Here is a 23746-nt window from a genome sequence, read left to right as displayed (position 1 = left end):
TATCGATAAAGAAATAAAAATCGTAACTATTGAGTTGACTTTGACTCAGTTAGAGTGACGCCATGACAGAGTCAGCGAGAAACAATGATGAAGACAAGAATGTGTAGTGCTGACAAAGAACATAACTGGTTTGAGAGATGTGTCAAACACGCCATATATGTCTGCCGTAAGGAGCATTTTCTCAACCGAAGAGGGCGCCTGGTGGACTACACAGCAACCTGCGACCCAGCCATCAAAAAAGTTCCTTAGGGCTCTTCCGTGACGTCATTCTAACTCAGTCACGGGGCAGTTTTGCCCTAGCCCATTCAGCCTGATGATTCGTCTCGGACGAAACGTGATACTGTAGCCATCTTAAATGAGTTAAGTCCAGAAGAACAGTTTACAACATTTAATTTACTTTATCTATACCAATATGAATATTCACAAATGAGCTGTTGAACAATTATGAAAAACTAAGCTAATTAACGACAGCGCTGTTCTTTCACCCTGGCAATTATCTTCAATCTTGTTTGTTATAATAAAATAAAGGACCAACATGATGTCAAACGGTAAAACAAATGCTCTTGTTTAATATTTGTTTCAGATTACTGGAACACACTTTTATAAATATGAAAACGAATACGTTTTGCCACGGCAACATGGATAACCCCAAACTGCTCTATCTTCTGGTAGGCCTACTATTTATATTGTTTTTCGAATGCCAAGGTAAATAACCATTCTATTGTAGTATGCATATTACTGGGGTGTATTGTTATGATCTAAGTAACTGTATTAAAATCATTGACAACTATCAAAACCGCATGTAAAGCTAAGGAAATGCTATTATTCATTATTCGAAACTTCAATCCCTATCTCAGATCGTGTTGGAAAAAAGTATAATCTTATTATTAAATAATTTGTATCCAATATTCTTTATACAAATTATTATTGAATTCAAGTTGATTATAAAAATACTGTGTAATTGCATAAACTAGTTCGCTCCGAAAACAGGTTATAGGGTTAAGGTAAACATTGGAGTTAAGTGCTTTAAGGCAAGGATTCTACATGTACAGCCTGTCTCAAAAAAAATTGTGCAAGTGAAAAACGCCCTCTCTGGCAATTAGAAAATACCGTTGTGCCAAGATGCTTACATCAACGTCAAGGGCGTGGTCTTAGCTCTCAAATGCCGATTGCTCTGTTCAATTTGCTTGTTTTAATCTTGAGATATGTTTAGTTAAAGACGAAATGGTAAAATCACAATTGTACCACTTTTACTAGGGAAGAGGGCTTTACATGTAACAGTGATAGCATCAAGTTTTTCAAGATTTCCTTCGTAAAATCAAAAGAATGCATCAATTACACAATACAAACGTTTTTTGACTGTTTTTACTGTTTTATCATGATGCAGAAATGATGATTCTCTTTTTCCACTTAAAAGAGATTAAAAGATAAATAAATATTTCACATTCTGCTGTAAAAATTACAAAATTAAATACATGTGCATGTCAATGATCTTATACATGTTACAGGTTAATGAACGCGTATTACTTGTTGGGGGAGATATTAGACAAAATAATGCCCGCGCGCTGATGTTGATGCGTCTAATGCATGCACCCAGAAAGGGGAGTGCATTAGGCGCATCAACATCAGCTATCATTGATTTACATGTACAGCTCTCTTCCCTAGTAAAAGTGGCGCAATTGTGATTTTACCCTTTAATTGGAACAAGCAAATTGAACAGAACAAACAGCATTTGAGAGCTAAGACTGCGCCCGTGACGTTGATGTAAGCATCATGTCACAACGGTATTTTCTAATTGCCAAAGAGGGCGCTTTTCACTTGCACATTTTTTTTTTTTTTTGAGATTGGCTGTATATTCTACAATATTCTACAATAACACCCTTATTACGTGAATCTTCATTATTTATAGGCCAAGCCACCCTCGAAATAGCCGACGCATCGACTGGGAATGGCTATGAAAGTGGTACCCGTGTCACTGTCACCCAAGATGAAGCAGCTACATATACCTGTACAATTGTCACATTAAATTTTTCTGAAATAACATGGCGAATAGGTGATCGAATGCTAGAGTCTGAGCAAGACCTATTTACGAGTACTTTGACGTTCACACCGACGAGGGCAGATCACAATCAGATCTTGGAATGTGTTGCAACAGAAAACGGAGAGCAGATGGCCACCATGGGCATCGTGATCCTGGTTGAAGGTTGGTAGACACGGGTTAAGCTAATGGAGCTAGTAATAAATGAATGTCGGTAATTTTAGCACATTTCAGTTTGTCCAAAGCGATTTAGATTTGTAGACTGTCAAAGTATTTCACACCATGTGGCTGCCACCAAAAATGATGGCGGTATGACTACCCCTAATAGCTCCCAATTTATACCTAGGTGAAGTGAAACAAACGCATTTAAGTGCTTTGTCCAAATATATAATACAATGTAGCTCGATTCTGCAACCTTTTGATAGCAAGTCTGAACAATAATCGATAGATCACATGTTATTGTGATATTCAAAGAAAGAGCTTATATATTATGGAGAAAGGGGAGGGGAGAGGAGAGAGCGCTGGGGGAGAGGGGTGAGAGACAGTTAGAGAGAGGGAAAGAGTTAGAGGGGAGGGGAGAGTTAGAGAGAGAGAGAGGGAGGGAGAGGCATGTTAGGTAATCGGATAGCGACTATGCCAAAAATGGATTAACACTTCAAAAGTCTATAATGTCGCTCTCAAAATCAGTAAAAAAACTAAAGTGGGTGTTTATGGTGATTTTTGCGACAATTAGTAAATGTTCCCGTTGAACAAGCATAAGTATGCATAAGTATGTATGATTTAAGTGAATAGATATTGAAAACACATTTCGTATACATTTTGTGTTTGAAAACCAGGTCCGCCAGATTCGCCTATAATAAATGGAGACGGAAACATATCTGAAGACACAAAATCAACCTTCACATGTACAGCTACTGGTGCCTTCCCAGAACCGACAATCGGTTGGCAGCTTTTACCTAAAGGTAATAGGTGCATCAGTCCTAGTGCACCACTCAGCAATGTCCACCCCTATTATACTAAACAAATGCAGCTAATTGCCTAATAGCTGCATCTTTTAGCTCAGCTCGAATTTGAGATCTCATTTTTGAAATCTTTATGAGAGATAAAGACACGGCGATCCAGAACCCAAGGAAGATGCAAATTGAAAAGTTGCAGTTAGTGCCATTGCATGCCCTATTCAAGGTTTATTACAACAATGCATATGGCAGCCAAAAGGCTGAATTACATACATGCTACAACGAAATTGGCAACAACAAAACACTAAATAAATCATACATCAGCATGAAATCCAAAACAAAATCACATACAAACTATATATAACTGCAAACAAGCTAGCAAGAAATTATTGACCTGCTCCTGAAGCATCCTTGTTCCACAGCTGAACCATGTATGGGATGGGACTACGCGCGTATCTTTGAGTGCGCACCTTGGGTAAAGACAGGTGGTTAGCGTTTCGCAGGTTCCTACCAGTCTCCTTCCTGTAACCTGGAAGCCAGCTACGGAAGTCAGGATGCTCCAGGAGTTTGTTGGCAAACTTAAGACAGATTTGATCGCGACGTGATCTCAGCTCAGTCAATTTGCAACGTTCTAGAGCATCTTGATAAGATGTGTATTTGTAGCCCAGCATGATTTTGCATGCCCGTTTTTGGACGCAAAGCGTTCTCGAACAAGAGATCTAGATAATGTGCTTTTCATTGATCATGTTGATTAGCACCTTTTAGCAACTTTTGATTTAGTAGTTTTTGATCAAAGTTTAATTCTCAACCAATTTCCACAAATGAGATATTAAATCAGAGCTAAATAGTACAGAACTTTGCGGATTGTTTTAATATGGACATATTTGTCATTGTTTATGATATACAGTGGTGAACATAACTGGTACCTTAATTCTTTTGTACACTGTAGTACAAATTCATCGCTTTTTACATTCAAGTAATTTTGCTTGTGTGGGATATCCACATTTCAACTGCCCTGAGAAACATCATTGACACGGGGTGTCATTTGACACTCCTTATATCAAGCTTTGGTATGTACTTTATAAAACAAAGGTCATTCCTCGTGTGTGTCAGATATTTTTCAATATTTGAGTGCATACACCGCTATTGGCATGATCCCCTACGACTGCCTTAAAAGGGCATTTCGTGATCCACAACATTATCCCCCACTTTTCTCAAAAAGTTAAGCTTTTTATAACACTGGAAACCTTTGGCTACATAATGTTTATATACAAAAAAAAAATTCTTGCAGATTATTTCGTTAAGCAAAGATATCATGAAATTTGAATTTCGTTCTGGTACCAGAACGAAATTACAACACATTGTCTATGGAGCAGTGTAATACACATAATCATGCATAACTCGCCAACGCAAAATCGGAATCAACTGACATTTTGTGAGTACGCTTTTTTCGTGGATATCTACTGAAAAATGTCATAAAAAGAGGATGCTAGGATCACGAAATACTCCTTTAAATGCCTTACCAAAATCATTTAACAATAGCTAGAATTCGGAGCCAATTTATATTTGATCCGCAGGATCGAACTTGGATAATTTTAAAAGATTGGGTCAACGAACAATGAATACAACAGAAAATCGATTCGAAGCTTCCAGGGCAGTTGAAATCACCCCTACAATGGAGGACAACGGAAGGACCCTGAGGTGTCTGGTAAATCACAAAACGCGTTCACAGCCCTTGACACAAGACGTGGAGCTGAACGTCCAATGTAAGTATTCATATGAAGCTTATTATTTTCAAATAAAGCTACAGTGACAAATAAAGCAAAGTATGCATACAGCCTGTCGCTGTGTTAAAATTATTTTATTAAGAAAGTTTTGACCTTCGTCAAGAAATGTGTCATCTCCTATTAAATCAAGGTTAAATCAGGTTTCAACCAGAATTGACTTGGTCAATAATTGAAGACTGTAGTGGAAGAAGTGGTCAAATACTAGTTGTGAGAAAAATGGGTTTAAAGTTTTGACATTTATCTACAAATCACAAACTTTATTATTTTGGACTAATATGTGCTGGATTAATTATATGCTCAATATTATTATTTTACAACTAACTATAATTTCTTCCCGTAATTTCTTCAATGCTTTCTTTCTTGTGTAGTCTGCCCTGCCAGTGTTAGCATAGAGTGTCCATTAGCCATGATGAACGGAACACAACACAACTTAACATGTCGTGCTTCAGAAGCAAATCCCGGACCAGGACTTGTTTGGCATTTAGACAATATTCGATTTAGGGAGGTAAGCTTTATAAAATGTAAATAATGATACTCGTTGCAGTTATCTCATGCCGACGAACAGTATATTTATGTCACATGATCTTGCCCATGCAGGCAAAACGGCGGTAAATTTGAAATTGAGATAAAGGCACAAGGAGTAAAAAAAATAAAAATACAAAACTTCAGAACTTTAGAACCAAGTATGCTAGACCTTTGGAGTTTTCAGTATTTGATAGCCTAATATTTCATTATGTTACATGTAAGGTTAACTTAATACTTTTATATTGTTAGCTAGGGTTTGTGGCTCCGGGGAAAGCACAGAATAGCGCCCTCCTTACTGCTGCAAAATGCGCACAGAGCGAGCAAAATTGCGCACGGAGCGAGCGAGTCAAATTTTGGTCTTAAAATTGTTTTAACTTTCACTGATTTGAGGGGCGCCGCGACGACCTAGTGTGCAAGGAATTGGTCGATTTGGCGCCACTACACACAAATGTGTGGAGGGGGCGTAACCAAGCTGGCTTCGTAGGAGATTATGATTTGCGATCGTTCCAACATATTATCAGGATCTGAACAATTATGATAATATGTCGGGCCAACAGAAAATCGTCCAGTTTTGCTACAAATAGGGCGAATTTGACAGTTTGCTCATAGATGTAAGTTGGAACATATGTAAGTATTACAAATATGCCAAAAAATCGGTTTTGAAAAAAATAAAGGTATATTCCGAAAAAAGATCGCACATTAATTAAGGCTTTAACTAAACTGATGTCGTTTATATCTACATCTAAAACAACGAATGTTTACTCCGGAGCAATACCAAAGTGATGAAAAACCACTTTCATTTCTTTAAAATATTTTGCAGCTCACACCCACCAGAAAAGTAGACGGGGTCGTTAATTTTGGCGGAGTTTTTAGATCGACTACATTGATGAATGAACTGATCACATGGGATCTGAATGGGAAAGAGCTACGGTGTCGTCCAACACCTCAAGCAAGATTCGGTCTTGATTGTCAAAACATCAATGATGTTTGTTTACTCAACGTACTTCGTAAGTAGAAAGTCAACGTACTTAAAAAAGAATAAATAAAAGCGCCTTTCACATATGCACATGTACCAAAGCGCTTTGCATTTATTCCTCTGTAGTTAGAATATGTCAGCTGCCATACAATGCCCACGGCATGCCCATACCTTTAAGCGGTGCTCAATAGACAATAGCAGCTCCCCATTTTATCCCTGGGTAGAAAGAGGCAAGCAAGTAAGGTAAAGCGCCTTGCCCAAGAGCACAACACGATGGCACCGCCGCACAGTGGGCCAGGGCGGAATCAAAGTGTGCCAAAATTAAAATTTGGTGAATGTGGAATTTCCAAACTTTTTCAGTTGTTTGAGAAAGAAAACATTCTGAAGTATATTATTTGGCCCATAATATATGTTTCGATGGATTTCATAAGTGTCGTTTAGTCATGAATTTGACCCAAAAGTGTCAAATTTTCTCTTAAAATGGTAAAAGTGTGAATTTTGAGAACAACTAATGTAACGTTAGTAAATGAGAAACTGTTGTCTTGCCATTGTGCATATGTCATACCTAGTAGTAGTAAAATCAGATCATTAAAGCCAAAATATAAATAATTCTATTAATCAGGAGTAATTTGGTGAAATACGGTAAAAATATGCATTTTTGGGAAAAAATAGAAATTTAGTTTGGATTCCTGTCGATTCCTGTTCAAAAAATAATGTTATCAGTTGTAGACAAGTCTTAGAACTATGTTGATGGCAATGGTTTTTTTTTTTATTTGCCAGCCTGCATTCCAGGGTCCATACAATGTACCCTATTTGCTCACATTTCAGCTGATTTTGATGGATCAGTACGGCGTACGGGTTTATCATGTCATGTGCATGGCGCCCTCATATTGCTTAAATACCCTTGGGATTTTGCGGTTTTCACTACAACTCTGCTCTAAGAAATAGCATATAAGGTCTCAATATTTTAAAACATCATTGTTCGAGATAAAACAAAATCATGGAATCTTTATCAAAAACGTTTTTTATGCTTCTTATGCAGCAGGCTCACTTTCAGATATAAATTTATCATAGGCCCTACCATGTTTGTATGGATGCTTTGCACATTCATCATAGAATTGAACTGCCAGATAACATAGCTTAACATTTTGAAAGGTATTAAAAGCCACTGTAGGCACTATGTGGATTATTTTACACTCAAAATAAAGACTGGCTTAACCGGAAACTGACATTTGATGAAGAACTCCAATGCAGCAGCTGAACTTTCAGCTGCAGAGGTTCGTAGCACTGCTCATTCTGAAGGAACTTCATCAGCACCAGCACCTCCTAGAAGGGCCGAGACGTCCATCGAATATGTGGGAGGCACTGTCGATCGTTCAAAGAAAAGGAAAGCACATGATCTTTTAGAAGAAAAAGAGCCTGATATACGCAGCATCACAAGGCATATGCTAACTAGACATTTGGATTAGTTTTTTGGATTAGTTTTGTGACGTTTTAATCATGATAATGGTATATATCATAAAACAATTTCATGAAAGTAGCTCAGTTTCACAGTTCATATGAAAACCCTAAGCTCTGTGCTGAAATTAAGGACATGTGATAAAGTTGTGGTCGTTTTGGTCGGAAAAATAATTGTTTTTATAATTATTTCTATCAGGGAATTAGAGTAGGTCTATTCTAACCTCATTAGCCTTTTGATTGAAACGTGCATTCATATATTACATGCACATTCTATTCTGCTTTGAACATTCATATAAATTATAGAATTTATGCATGAAAGAAACTCAAGACACAAGAACCCCATGGTCTGCCAATTTTAAATGTGACATCTAGATTTGGTATTACGTCTAGGCCTACTTGAAAAAATCTAATTCACATTCGCATTTATAGCGAACGACCAAATCACGTGTCTGTAATGGAGAATTGCAATTTGAATCAAATTATTTATTGTCGTTTGTGATGACGTTGAAGTTGTAACATCCGGGGTGGGGATCTTCCATTGACATGGTATACGTATTATGTGCTTGCCTTTTGGGGTGCTTTTTTGCCAATTTTGGTAAAGCGATGGGTGTTTTTTCACCATAGACGAAAACGCCCAGTATTATTGTGTATTTTGATAAAACACTGTTGTAAGAGTAATTAACCAATCACGGCTCGTTATTTTAATGACGTCATATGCCTTGGAAAATGGCTCTATTGGATTCCGCAGTCCTTAAAACCCCCGATTTGAAAGTTTTTATAATAATTCTTACACAGGCATTTGAATTATGGCGGGAGGAATACTTGACCAATCATATATCAGCATATTAATGACGTCATACGCTTTCCAAAATGTCATCATTGACTTTTGCTCCCCTTGGAACCCCTATTTTGCTTTTTCAATTAAAATTTAAACATATATCATCTGAAATACTGTTGTAAAAATAACCGACCAATCACCGTTCAGCATTTTGATGACGTCATACATTTCTAAAAATGCTTCCATTGAATTCTGCAGCCTCGAAAACCCCTAATATAGTCATTTTACCATGTTTGTATGCGTTTGATTGTCCGTTTATAATTTTGGCACACTTTGAGGCGATTCTGGCCCACTGTGCGCCGGGGCTCAAACTCGCAATCCACTGATTACAAGGCAGAGCCCGTACCGCCACCGTGCTCCACATATTTCGTATATAGGAGGTCGTTAAATACCTTATTCAGTGTTATTGGCAAATACATAACAGTGGGTAGAAAGGGAACATGACCAAGCGTTGTTTGGATTCGAATATTGAGACAACACAAATGATCAATGGTATGTAATCAATATCGGAGATCACAAGCCTTAAATAAGATTATGAAATGAGCATGATTTTTCTTGGGAGTGGGAAAATGTCTGAAAAGTTCGTTTTGATTTACTGACCTTAACTGGTAAAACGCGAGGCATATGGAAATATAATTTCGTTAGCGGTACGTATGCATATTTAAGTTTGTTTCATAATTAAGTTGATCATATTTTGATTAATCATGGTTATACATGAGATTTATATCCTAGTTACGCATGCAAATTGTGACAACGCTACAATACTATATAACCAAATAGTAACCTTTTCAGTGATAACAGCTCTTTTCAGAGCCACCAATAAAAAAACATTGATATTATAATTGATTAACGATTATAAAGGACGTTATGAACACAATTTAATAACATTTATTATGTCAATGTTTCTAAGCAACCATGCATTACTTTGTTATGGCATCAGATAAGCCTGTGATCCAACCCTTCACTCCAGTCAACGTAACTGAGGGAGAAAATATTACACTAGGATGCAATGTAGAAGCTAATCCGGCAGTTGCAATGATAAATTGGACCAAATCTGGTTATTCCTCCTCACGCCAATACGAAGATGATGTTCTCAAGATTAAGCAATTGTCCAAAGATGACGCCGGGAGTTATACCTGCCAAGCAACTAACAGTATTGGGATAACGAAACAAGCTGTAGACGTGTTTGTTAATTGTAAGTTTATCACTCACTACTTTTATCCAAATCTAAAGGCTCTAGAACAGGTACTGATATTAGTATATTACTGTTGCATTCTCTGCCAAACTAGATTCCTTTTGGAAAATTGAATTTTAGGGAAATGGAGCTAAAAATGGGTAAGAATGAAAAAAAAAGTCAATATTTCAATCCAGTGCGTAGATCGTGAATATCTATATCGACGAATATGATTGATTGGTTGGCTGAATTGTCACAATTACAGCCCACAATACTTTGTATTTTGAAGGTTATTCAAGTATTTTAACCGTACTCTACTGTAAAAAACATGCGTAGGTCATTATTTATGGAACACGTTGTAGCAATTGTCTTTTAACTGCTTTACATTAATATTAGTGTTTCATTTTCTTCCTTTCTTCCTTCTCAGATAAACCTTATGAAAGTTCAAAAAAGGCAAACTTTACATCCGTGATTAATGGGGAACACATCAACATTTCTTGTGAGGTAGAAGGGCGACCTCTACCATCAATTACATGGTATACTCCAAACGACACGGTTATCGAATCCAATGATCGTATGCTAATCACTGCAGAAGACATAGTAACTAATGAATTTCGTCCTACCATACGAAGTCGGTTGATTATAAGGGACGCTGCAATTGGTCAGCATAACGGTACATACAGATGTGAAGCAACTAATGCACTTGGAGTTCAAAATATCGCAGTCAGTGTATCGGGTAAGATTAACTAGGCCTGAGAACCATAGCAATTGTTACAGTGGCGGTATGCGACTTGCCATTTTGAATAGAAAAGCGCATACCTTGTCCACTTTGGCTACATTTCGAAACATTGTCCACTTTGGGTGCATTTCGAAAAATGTGAATTAAACCGAAGTCCAAACAAAGCAAACACATTCCCGACATAATTAACTATGTATAATTGTTTCACGTTGCGCCATATACTTTTTTAAAATATTAGATTTTTGATTCAACTGACACATTCATGGTGATAATGCCCTCTATTGCTCTATTGTCATATTGCGATGGCGGTGCAATGCTACCACTAACGGCTCATTAAATACGCTGGTATAGATTCGCCGTTTAATTGATGCCAAACCAGTTTCACATAATGATAAGAACAATCAGGGCTGAGCTTACTAAAGGGCCAAAAAATGGAAAGAAAATCCGATATTTAAATATTGTTAAAACGTACGAAACAAAACACATGTATAACCTGTCTGTAATGCCCTATACACGTTTCTGTGTTTTCTGTGCATTCAGAGATGCCCGGTTGGGATTAGGGTGTACAAATAATGTAGATTCATGTAGCCAAGGGGCTCTAAATTCTACCTTGGTCCATGGTCATGAAAAAATCAATTCGACCCTGAGAACTGTGATCATGAATTGGAAGATATTCTTTGATGTATTACTGAGCTCAATCATCTGAAATTACTGGAGCGTGAGCCACCCAGGCTGGCGGCTCAGCATAGTATTTTATTAACAGAAGGTTTTCTCCAAATTCGTTTCCTAATGACTATGTACTATTATTAAAAGTGTAGACTTTGTCTTTGATAAGTCAACTTCCTCTTAACTGGTGCTTTTTCACTTTTACTTTTGATAATTTACTCAGTAAATCCGAGAGTGCGAGATAGTTTATCATCAGGAAATGTGAGTCTAGTGGTCATATTGGTTGTATTAGCAGTTACTGTATTGGCAAGTATTCCGGTCATCTTGGTGAAAAGGCGACGAGGAAAATATTACCCAAGTGGTATGTACGAAACATAGACCGCAAAAGAATTAACCCCATGAGCACTACCTGCCGATCTAACTTTGCCTCTGATTGGTCAATTACATGATGTCTTCATTTTAATCACTAATTAGAATGGAGCTTTTCAAATAATTCACCCCATTTCTTTTTTGCGTGGTGATATTATTCTAACAATGTTGCTGATTGGTCCAATTGATAATGAAAACTTCTTTTTGGCCAATCGGCAGTTAGTTCTCATGGGGTTAAGATACCAGTTATGTTTACCCTTGTATATCCTAAAGACAAATATTAGTAAAAACTTAGTAGCCAGTATATATACCCTTTAAATATATACCCTACAGTTGATTACATTGTTTAAACAGTTTTACACATAACATTCGAACTTATTAGGACGGATAAAAAGTACAGTCCAACCTCTTTTATCCGGCCATGATGGGACCAAGCATTGTCCGGATAAGTGAAAAATCCGGATAAGTGAATTACATGTAATTCTGTATAGAAAGTTCCAAGGACTGAAATTATGACAACAAAAGATTGGGCTAATATGGGATAATAGCACTGAAATATGGCCTTAGAGTGCTTTGTGCAATATAGATGGCATTCAGAGCATGGAATTAAGGTGTTAAATCATCAAAAACATGTTTTCCTGTGAAGATTTTACAGCCGAATAACAGAGAGACATATAAAAGAGGTCCGGATAAGAGAGGTTTAATATACATTATTATTTTAGTTTCTATTACAGGAATTACAGGAATTTCCGATCTGTCTGAAGAAAGGCCAAATAGGTAAATTTCATAACTTAATACTCAATCATAGTAATAATCCCGACCAGCTGTCTATAGCGACCTCTTCACCAGATCACTTGTCGCTGGCTGAAGTTAAGTCAGCGCTATCTCCTAGATTTCAGCTGTTAATGCCTAGATGTTTGACATTACAGATTTACAAGCAGTTAATACCAATTCACCTTTTTGGTAAATCCCATCAGCCGTTGTGTATTTACCATTGATAACGTATAACCGATGCGAACATTCTTACGACGCTTCTAGATCATCGATAACTTGCGCAGTAAACATGTGCGCATGATGATATGCCACCGTGTGTAAATATCACGTTCCTCTGCCCATAAACAAATTTTGCATTTTCACCTCACAAATTTAGTTCCAAGACATTTTCTCTTTACTACAGAGGTGACCATATTAAAGCCTTAATGTACGATCTTTTTTCAGAATTTACCTTTATTTTTTTCAAACTCGATTTTTTGGCATATTTGTAATATTTACACATGTTCTAACTTAAATCTATGAGCAAATTGTCAAATTCGCCCTATTTGTAGTAAATCGGGATGATTTTCTGTTGGTCCGACATAAAATCATAATTTTTTAGATTATGATTTTATGTCGGCCACGATCGCAAACCGTAGTCTCCTACAACACTAGTTTGGTTACGCTCCCTCCACATGTGGAGGGAGCGTAACCAAACTAGTCGCGTAGGAGACTAACTCTGAGGCCGCACTCGCTGTGTGTCGCTGTCCTAATCCAAATAGTGCGAGATGTTTCGAGTGATAGAGGTGAAGTTTATGATGTTGTTTCTTTGCAAATGCCCAATGTTTTTCGCGTCCAAATGTATTGGGAACTTTCATAATGATTGCATATTATCATTTTGGAAGAAAAAAAGAAAAATCTAAAAATTTAAAAAGATCGTACATTAAGGCTTTAATAGGTTCAATATGTTGCTATAGCTAAAGGCATAACATGCCCAGTAGTGTCAATGAGGTACATAAGACAACTGTGTGCAGTGATGTATCTAAGAAGTGACCTTCGCATGGGCCATTTATGTATCAATTGTTGACAGTATCCCTACATGGGTATGGCTAATTACATGAAGTGTACCATCGACTTGGATGATAAAATCTGGTGAAATATTACACGTTTTTTAAAGAAACTTTTTGTGAGCTAACATACTGTTCTCAGCAACACATTGCAATTAATTAAATTTTTTAGAATGGTGGAATTTTGTAACCTCTTTATTACAGCGTCGTTGTAGTCTTAGCTGACAGGCATGCACCAAATGACAGAGAAAACAATGATTATACCGAAAATCTTCCCGCTAGACCGTCAGGTAAAGACATTACTTTAAGGTGGTACTACACCCCTTGGTAAATTTGTGACTATATTTGTATTTTTCTCAAAAAATAATAACACACTGGTACAAGTTATGTATATTTAGGGGGAAGGATCCCAGTTACTACACTGTCAGTGACTCAGGACAAGCCGTACGTTATTTATGATTTAGGAAAAGAGGTACCGCTAGAATCTGACTCATTTCATAACATATATGATGAACCCCATTTTTTGAATTACTGAAATTTCAGTGAAGTCATGGGTTTCGTTGCCGCTATAATATACATAACTTTTGTTATCAGTATGTAGTTATTTTTTTGCGAAAAAATGTAAAATCACTCACACAATTTATCAGGGGATGTCGTACCACCTTAAGACAGATTGGAACAAAGAAATGTACCCTAATGTGTCATGTACGTGACGTAACTAATTCATTATACATAGTTTTGGTGAACAGAATCTTGCCTTAGCAATTTACAACGTTTAACTTTCCTGTGTTTAGTCTTTGGGAGTGAAACACGCATAGTCCTTATTGAAGTAAAAGTACTACATGTGCTATGTCTCTAATTTACCTCTATCCCCTTCATTTCTTTTTTTATATTCTAGGTATATCTGTATTATTTTGTTGTTTAAACAGATATTTTACATGTAAAACAGTGCCTCATTAATGATACAATTGGATTGCAGTTCTTAGAGAAGAAGCATAACGAACATATCGTCGCTGGGCGGGAAAAACCTCATATGTAACTCTAAAGGTCAAATGCAATAGCTCATATGCACATTTTGTGCGAGACGCAAAAAAACACGTTAAAAATTACCAGGACATAGAAAATAATTGTGTTCGTTATTTGGTTATTTACTGTTAAAAGAGAAGCGCCAGAAGGTGTGTTGGGAAATCTTCTTTAAGTTGAAACACAAAAGTAGAATTTGAGCAAAATTGCACATGAGGTTTTGTAATTATGACCCACTTTTTACATATGAGGTTTGCATTTGACCTTTGGAATTACATATGAAGTTGTCCCGCCCAGCGACGATATATTATAATAACCGTTGAATTTATCCTAAAGCCAAAACTCAACATATTGAAAGGAAGATTGAGGACTCAACGTACGCAAATGTTACAGCTAATTTTGCCTTTCCAAGAAGTAATCTAGAAATAATGAGAGAGCTAGGGCATGGAGCATTTGGAAAGGTGTTACTAGCAAAAGCCAAAGGAATCAATGGAATTACTGGAGAAACAGACGTAGCTGTGAAAACCTTGAAAGGTAGGTTTCTCACGACCCTGGAAAAAATATGTCTACATAACTCAAGTGCTAATATTAAGCACTGTGTATAACCATAGACCGTGAAGAGATGGACGGTCGTCTGGATCGTAAGTCTATAGAAATTTCACATTATGTTGAGACCATGATCGTCTCGCTCGCACCTGTTGGATTAGCGTGTTTGAAAGAAGCGGCATTCAATCGAAGTACACACTTTGTCTCTGACACAGTTACGACTGCAATGTAAACTCTGTTGTCGCAAAACAATTATAGTTACAAGAAATGAAACGGAAATTTGCTGCAATTTCAAGTTAATTAAATAAATACATATATTCAACGTTTCGATTTATCTAACACTACCTGTTACTCTGGCATTGATTGAGTTTCAATTTGCGTTATATAAGCCTTGGTCTAAACGTCACACTTACACGGATGCTCCGAGCACAAAATTCCATTGGTTTGCGACTGATAATGCAATTGAGTGGACGAGAGTTGTGTTATTGAACTTTTGTACGGTAAATCGATTCGATGGCATATTTTAAAGTGTTGATGGTAACTAAAGTCTGCACAAAAAGAAACTCAGCTGTTATAAACACGACTATAGCTTCAGAACTCATAATTGTTTTCACAATATTTTAACATAGAGGGACGGATGAATTATTTACACGCATTTTGATACCACATTTGTCAAATGTTGTTCAATATTAACAACACAGCAGTGTTTTTAAAGAAAACTACCCGATTTTAAAAGTTGCAGTTTACAGCGATCAATGGTTATTATGCCAGCACGGTAGCACGTAAAGCCCGCCATTATCTTCACGCTCACTTCAAAAGCAATACAAATAGCTGCAACTTTCATATTCGGCTATATTTCTTCCAAAACACTGCTGCATTGTTAATATTGAACAAAATTGGACAAATTAGGTATCAAAGTGCGCGTAAATAAACCATCCTTCTTTTCATGTTGAAATAATGTGAAAACAATTATTAGTTCCGAAGCTATAGGCGTGTTTATAACAGCTGAGTTTCTTTTTGTGCATACTTTATTTTAATCCCGTTATCATTCTACTGACGGGGTGTGATAACGGAATATGCATAGTATGCTGTTTAACATTGATATCATAATTTTCCTCATTTGTAAAGCCCTGCCCTCTTTACGGGGCTGAGATAGTTTAACCTTGATAGTTATTAAAAAACATACTTTAATCTTGATGGGGTAGGGTTGCCTTTGTAGCTGGGGAAGAGGAAGAAGAGGGGATAGTGGTGGTCCTGGTGGTATTAGTGAGGTGGTGGCGGTGGTAGTGATCGTGGTGGAGGTAGTGGTGGTTGAAGTGATGACGGCGGTGGTGGTTATTTCATTCAACGGGCGCAAATTCCAGTAACTGATATTTCTATAAAAGAGTATTTTGGCTTACCTTTATATTATTGTAGGCCTACACACGTGATCTGTAAAGAATTGATATTATTTAACTTCTTTGCGATGCGCAATTAAGGTCGAAGCAAATACTTTCTTTTAAAAGCTCAAAATCCTGTAGTATTGGTCTACCGTCTTTTTTTTTCATTTTTTGCTCACAGAGGATGCACCTTCTTCTGATCGGGAGGACTTACTTCAAGAAGTTGAACTGATGAAAATTCTAGAGCCGCATCCAAATGTCGTTCGACTCTTAGGATATTGCACAGAAAAAGGTATGTGTTGGACTTTTAAGGAAATTTATTTTGCGTCTACTATAGAGCATGTAGCTAGAATGAAAGAAAGATTCAATAACGTACTGAATATAGGAATATTAGGAGAGTAATCCGCAGGCAATATACTGATGATTAAGAAAATTTTCACTTTAAATATTTTTATTGTAGAGGAGTTCTTTTCTAAAACCATCTGTGGTTAATACACCACTAATAGGCCTGGGCGATGCATCGAAATACGACCAGTAACAATTTGTTTGAATGGCATCTGAAAAGACTGCTTTGACTGAAATACCAAGTTCAAATAACCAAAAAAATATATATTGGGTATGATGCTTCGAAATGGTATATTTTCTCTCATTATATGACATTTTTGTTGTAATATTACCAAACTTCATCCGCACGGCATCGGTTTTAGTTAATATTCGTCCTACCTTATTGTAACGTTCAGCTTTGAGAGCGCACTGCCATTTGAAATAGATAATTAGTGTTGTTGAACCGTGTGTTTCATGTGTGTATGTTGTGTCATACGGGAATCCGCAAATTCCTGTTTTACTTATGCATAATTCATTTATTATTTATTAGACCCAATTTATGTCATAGTTGAGTATATGGGCAACGGTGATTTAAAGACTTTCTTAAGACAGAGTCGAAACAAGAAGAAAGACGCCATATATGATAATCTTCATGGCATCAGCGCATCCTTATCGCTGATGCAGTTGATTACTTTTGCCAAACAAACTGCAACGGGAATGGAGTACCTCAGCTCACAAAAGGTAAGTTTATTCCTCGCGAAATGATGATGACAATGAGGATGATGACGATAGTGATGGCGATGATCAGGAGAAAGATGGTGAAGAAGAAGCGGATAATGATGGTGATGATGAATTATGATGATGATGATGATGAATTATGATAATGATGATGATGATGCTGATGATGATGATAATGATGATGATGATGCTGATGATGATGATGAGGAGGAGGAGGAGGAGGAGGAGGAGGATAATGCATGGTGATGGAGAGGATATCCGTATACATTTCAATCCGTGGATTAAGCTACATGTATGTACCTCTTTCCATTTAATTTTGTGTTCTTTCAGTGTATACATCGTGATTTGGCCGCTCGCAATGTGCTTGTCAACGATGAGCTGGTTTGTAAAGTATCTGACTTTGGGTTAGCTCGTGACGTTATGAATGTAAGGGTCTACCAGCGACAACGCGAAGAGGTAAGGTCGTCCAAAAGATTGTCATGTTTAACTCAGTACACCTTTGTTCTTTGTAGTTCCAGTTTTAGTCTTCGATCATTACACAGGATCAGATTAAGAAGACAGTCAGACAGTCATATTTAAGGCGAGATTGTAAGAACCTTATTGTACCAGTTTTAGCTATTTGAATCAAACAAACTGCAGTGTGCTTCTTCGTATTAATATATTGGTCTTATAGGAAATGAGACAAGGAATCATTTCATTTAATTTAATTCCACATAGGGTGGAAATGACACCCCATATATAACAATTGGTATCTAATTTATAGAAACCATAACATTCCTCTTGTGTGTCCGCTCAGCATGGTCAATTTGTCTCAATATTTGATTGATAGACGGCTAGGTTATGCTCTTCTCCGACTTAAATAACCAAACCAAAATTGTCTCGACATATGATCCAATAACCTATTTACCTACTCTTTTGTTTTTGTTCCTCGATAGTTTCGACTTCCCATACGTTGGATGGCTTTGGAATCTTTAGTTGAGAGTGAATTCACAACAGAAAGTGATGTTTGGGCATTTGGGATACTACTATGGGAGATCATCACTTTAGGTATGCCTATTTACAAATGGAAACTTGATTATGATTTCAAAAATGCATTCAACGCCGACTTGGCATGACGCCAGCTTAGCACGTAGGAAGGTGCTATTTTTGTTTGGTTGGCGTGCTATAAAAAGTGTTTAGTAAACAAGCCGTGCACTCTAATGAGCCTATTTCTATAAGGTATAATCTACATCAACTTCATTGCCTAAGAGTATACCTATTGGATATTATGCAAAAACTAGACAATTCTATTCCAACTGACCAGCAGGGAACCAAAGGATGGATCCAAAAGGATACACGTTTGTAACACTAACAAATGGTAAATTTAAAAACAGCAAAAGGTTGGCACAACATGGGGTTAAAAACAAATACACAAAGTAACAAAAACCCAACGTTTCAAGGGAGAGAGAGCGAGAGAATGGAGATTAAATATAAAAATGCGATATCAACATTCGGGCTTGCGATGTTTTTAGGCACAAAATCTATTTTGTTAATTTAAAGAATATTGCGTAACCTTAAATAAACAGATGGTACAATTACTGCACTGAAATTGTTTGAAGACCAGTTTAGTTGCAGAATGATTCATATGATCATTTTAGTAAGGACTCTAGGTTGAACTAATACGTATTTTGCTTCCATGTAGGTGCGCGACCATATCCAGGTACAGATACCAAGGATGTTGTAAGTGGATTAAAGCTTGGAATGCGTATGCCTTGTCCGACGCATTGTCCACTAGAAATGTGAGTAGTAAAAACAAATCAATTAATTGTGCGAGTTTGTATAATACATGATCAGAAGGTTGTGTTCGTCACCACCTCGTCACTACCCATGTTTATAAATGGGCATCGGCACATATGTGACCCGGCAGCACAAATGATCCGTAAATTCCCTAAATTGTATTCTGAGTTACGGTGTAAAATGTGTACGACGGTCATATTCATCGGTAACTTAAGCTGGCCCGACATCCGTCTCATTTCGATAGTCAAAAACTAATCAATAATCCTATTGTTGAAGTGGATAATAAGCTTCTACCTTAGATGGCTATAGAACTTTTAATAGCTCTGGTCTTTGTTTGCTTATATTCCTAAATCCTGTTCAAGTGGTGGGTTACCAGACATTGTATTTTGTACAGGTATGCATAACCAACAATTAACAATGAGAGAACTTTCTTAAACCTCATTGACTTGGGGATGATTTGAAATGACCGCCAATTATGACTGTTTGATATTTATTGCCAACAATGTGGAAAAAGGGACACATGTAAAAACGTAAAAGCTATAATTTTGTTGAAGGAGCAAAGTTTAACAAACCATAACCCCGCTTCTGGATATCGTTTGAAGTCAAATGATATACCATTTTTAAGTTTATGATGTTTATTTTTAAACACGAAATAAAACAAAATTGAGGAATTTACGGCTCATTCGCCGTGGACGGTCACATATTGTGATGGGAAGGTAAAACATATCGTTGTACGGGAGGTGTGGTAACTCAGCCCCCAGCACGCGCACGTGAATTGATGAGGTAAACGGCAAGGTATTACGAGATGTAAAGTCCGGTCTTTCAGTATTGCTCCGGCATGATATCCTCTTACCTTAGATTAATGATAGTACTGTCAGATACTATTATCTATATTAAAGCAAAAGAAAGAAGAAAAATATGTAGAAAAAGAAAACACGTGAAACTTAAACAACTCGCAAAAGCCTAATACAAAAGTAACCTTGGTGATATAAAAGGCCAACAAATATTAGTATCCAGCATTATGTAGAGCGTGTTATGACATTAAAAATTATGCAAACCAATTATGCAATTGGGAATAGTTGATAACGATGTGATTAATTAAATCAACGTGTGATTGAAACCAGAATGATCTGATATAATTATTTACTCATCCCATGCATTTTTACCAAATAATGCACATGACGAAGCACCGTGTTGTATCAACTATTGTAAAATAGGTGAAAGTCAGTTTAAACTTCAAAAGTAATAATATATGTATAATGTTGTGTTTAATATAATTACAAAACAGATACACTATCATGGAGTCTTGTTGGAAAGCTGATCCAAGTGAAAGACCACCCTTTACAGCAATCGTTAACATGTTAAATGATCTTCTGGAAATGGAATCGGTAAGATCTATTCTTACATTAATAAAAGCGTTAACTTAAATAGCACTTTGTGGGATAGGCTTTTACGACGGGAATTCATAACAATTAGTAGGTTTTTAGCGAGGTTCGCCGTCGGACAAGTTCTAAACTTGTCCGACGGCGAACCCGCTAAAAACCTACTAATTCAATAGCACTGTAAAACCAATCTATCATCGCCCATTAAATACTGATGTATTGTTGAATAAATGCCACAAAACAAATTATAACACTAGTTAATCTTTAGCATTTTTCATTGTTCCTGCAAAAACTTGTAGCCTTTCCTTTGTCTTTCTCGATTATTCTTGATTCTGTTATGTGTCTATCCCTCTTTATATTGTCTCTGTTTTTACCTCAATCGTCTCCACATTAGAGAATGAATTTGGAGAGAACCTGATAATTACAAACATTCGTTGAGCAGCAAGACCTACCCTGTAAGCTTTTAATCCGATAAGCTGATTATCTATTTGTTTTCATGAATTGGAACACATTCTTTGATGTATTACTGAGCACAATCATCTGAAATTACTGGAGCGTGAGCCACCCAGGCTGGTGGCTCAGCATAGTATTTTATTAACAGAAGGTTTTCTCCAAATTCGTTTCCTAATGAGTCTCCGCTCTCTTTATATCTCGCTCCATGCACTCTTTTTTACTTTCCATTTTAAGCGCATTTTCACTCATTTAATATTGTCCTATTCAACCACGTTAAATAGCGAAGGGCTTTAAAAAAAACTAATAGAAAAACCCTTATATATATATAATGGCACGATCATTTGTTTTTACTCTGTCATTATAATAAATTGCTTTATCTATTTTGTATTTTACAGATTCACACAGAGCTACAACAACCAGAGGAGTCGTTATACGAGACGACTGAAAAAGCTCTTGAGAACGAAAAGTTGTAACATCGTTTTCTTGAGTGATTTACGAATTTGCATTTTAACGATCAGTTAATCAGAGCATCGACAGTCTATGTTATCTAAGCATGATAGTATATTTTTTTATTTAAATTAAAAACATACATATATTTTGATCATGTAACTAAACTTCATAGTTGAGTTTTGGAATTAAATCAAATACGGGAAATTACTTTTTGCAACTTTGCGACGATGCGTCTGGAACCAGCAGATTTCATCAGGCAACTGACCCGCTGGGCTGGCAAAGTTGCAAAAAGTAAGTTCCGGTATTTGACTTATTTCTAAAACTCTGTTTAAAATTACCGGATGACTATAATAATTGAAGACCGAATTAAAAAGACAAGTTTGCGTCTGACTTCCTGTCAACCAGACCAAAAATGCCGTACTGCGCAGGTCAGCAATCAATCACACCGCGCCGTTGCCCCGACGTCAGACGCAAAATAGTCCTTTTTTTAAATTCTTCAATTATAAGAACATTCACTCATAAGCTTAAGGGATCTAAAATGAGCGTTTATTGCGTTTCGACAGTATTTTTGTGGGACATGAGAGCACCTCGGACCTATCGAATTGCATTCTGAATACGAAGCATGTCTTTCTGATATCAAATAATTTTCATTTTTGAAAATCACAATATAATACAAATTTTATGACAAATTATAAAAATTTGATATTTTTCAAATTTTTGATATATAACAGTCCTCGAAGTAAATTATATAAATCTAATGATATATTCTTAAAGTGTATGTAGTAGGGAGGAAAAGCCGACTGTCAATTGAAAATTTTGACCTTTCATATTGAAGATATGGATTTTTTTCCCCAAAAGACCTAATTTTTTTTGGTGTTTTGGGAAAAAAAATCCATATCTTCAATACGAAAGATCAAACTTTTCAATTGATCGTCGGCTTTTCATCCCACCTACATACACTTTAAGTATAAATCATCAGATTTATAAAGTTTACTTCAAGTACTGTTAAATATCAAAAATATCAATTTTTGATGATTTGCCATAAAATGTGTATTAAATTGTGAATTTCAAAAAATCAAAATTATTTGATATCAGAATGACATTCTTCGTATTCAGAATGCAATTCGATATGTCTGATGTGCTCTGATGTCCCAAAATAAATACTGTTCAAACGTTCATACCCCAGCCCTTAATAGTGTTATTTTAATTGCAAATTTCATTTCCCATCATGCACCCGTTCAAAAGGTATTACGACAGATATCCTCAAAGTTACCTCATACTGACGAGCAGGAAACAACTACACTAAGCAAAAACGAGACTTGTAATTTTTCACAAGGTCATATCTTAAAATTACGTTCATTAAAATGAGCCAAAAATACACACAAGATTACTTTTGTAAATGGAATCCGATCCTAAGGCTTTCGGCGACATCCAAAAGAAGCCTCGAATTGTTAGGTATACAATAACCCATGTAATCACCTATGTAATCATAATAGTATAAAACAATGATTCATTGACATGTATGGGGGTTTCTAGAAGGTTTTATTGAGCGGTGTTTCAAAATTGGTAAAATTAATTTAGGAATAACAAACAATTTCTTTGCATAACTTGACATTCATTTTGTTGATTTGAAAAATAAAATAAAAACCTGTGAATAGAGGAATATCTTAGCTTTTTCATGCCCATCTACATTTCGTGTCTTGTTTGCCATTATGTTAGTCTCTTGTCTCTCTATAGTCTTGTGTTCTTGACATATGTCATGCCGATCTCCATTCCATTTCTTGTTTGCCATTTTGTTTGTCTCTTAGTCCCTCTGTTGGCTTGTCCTCTTGACAGAGGTCAGGCCCATCTCCATTTCGTTTCTTATCATTGTAAACATCTCAAAAAAAGTAACTAATCACCATGACTATTATTGAAAAATGGGTGATTGTATTACAAATCTGTAAAATGCGTTGGAAGCAGAATTTATTTTTGCACATTTTGACACCTCATTTGTAGCATTTGACTAAATATTGACGTCACAGCGTTCATTTAAATTAATGTAGCCCAAGATTTGAAAGATGCAGTAAATTCTATTGATTTTGCATTCAGTGTAATGGAAGGAAATCTGTGCAATGACATGAATGTTTTTGTATTACTGCATTAAATTGACCGGTGTTTTATAGTTTTCTGGGCTATTGTATCAAATGAGGTGTTAAAATGCTTTCAACGCATTTTACAGATTTGTAATACAATGGCCCCTTTTTGAATAATGGCCATTATTTAAGGGGGGTTAGTTATTTTTTTTTTACATGTGTATTATCTTTAGTCTCTTGGTCCCTCTGTT

At 36.4% G+C, this 23746-nt stretch overlaps 1 protein-coding gene across 1 annotated transcript; it reads left to right on the top strand.

The window, feature by feature from the left end:
- The first annotated feature begins 609 nt into the window (after positions 1-609).
- LOC140169878 (fibroblast growth factor receptor 2-like) lies at positions 610-22008 on the top strand. The gene is made up of 19 exons (XM_072193191.1): positions 610-705; positions 1910-2203; positions 2875-3000; positions 4572-4760; positions 5150-5286; positions 6127-6313; positions 9522-9776; positions 10183-10491; positions 11384-11521; positions 12252-12306; positions 13554-13639; positions 14709-14906; positions 16479-16589; positions 17172-17362; positions 17690-17815; positions 18295-18406; positions 19041-19137; positions 20424-20523; positions 21366-22008. Exons 1-19 carry the CDS (start codon positions 639-641, stop codon positions 21441-21443), a joined length of 2856 nt encoding a protein of 951 aa, XP_072049292.1. The 5' UTR covers positions 610-638; the 3' UTR covers positions 21444-22008.
- The last annotated feature ends 1738 nt before the right edge of the window (positions 22009-23746 follow it).

Source organism: Amphiura filiformis, chromosome 14, assembly GCF_039555335.1.
Source record: "Amphiura filiformis chromosome 14, Afil_fr2py, whole genome shotgun sequence".
In the NCBI taxonomy this organism is placed as follows: Eukaryota; Metazoa; Echinodermata; class Ophiuroidea; order Amphilepidida; family Amphiuridae; genus Amphiura; species Amphiura filiformis.
The sequence above is the reverse complement of the archived record's forward strand: the minus strand, read 5'-3'. Positions and strand labels throughout refer to the sequence as shown.

What these genes read in the sequence shown, in the direction of transcription:
- LOC140169878 (XM_072193191.1), top strand. Translation starts at nt 639, where the DNA reads ATGGATAACCCCAAACTGCTCTATCTTCTGGTAGGCCTACTATTTATA. An exon ending in AGTACCTCAGCTCACAAAAG is followed by an intron (nt 17,363 to 17,689) that starts GTAAGTTTATTC and finishes GTGTTCTTTCAG; the next exon opens with TGTATACATCGTGATTTGGC. An exon ending in ATGGGAGATCATCACTTTAG is followed by an intron (nt 18,407 to 19,040) that starts GTATGCCTATTT and finishes GCTTCCATGTAG; the next exon opens with GTGCGCGACCATATCCAGGT.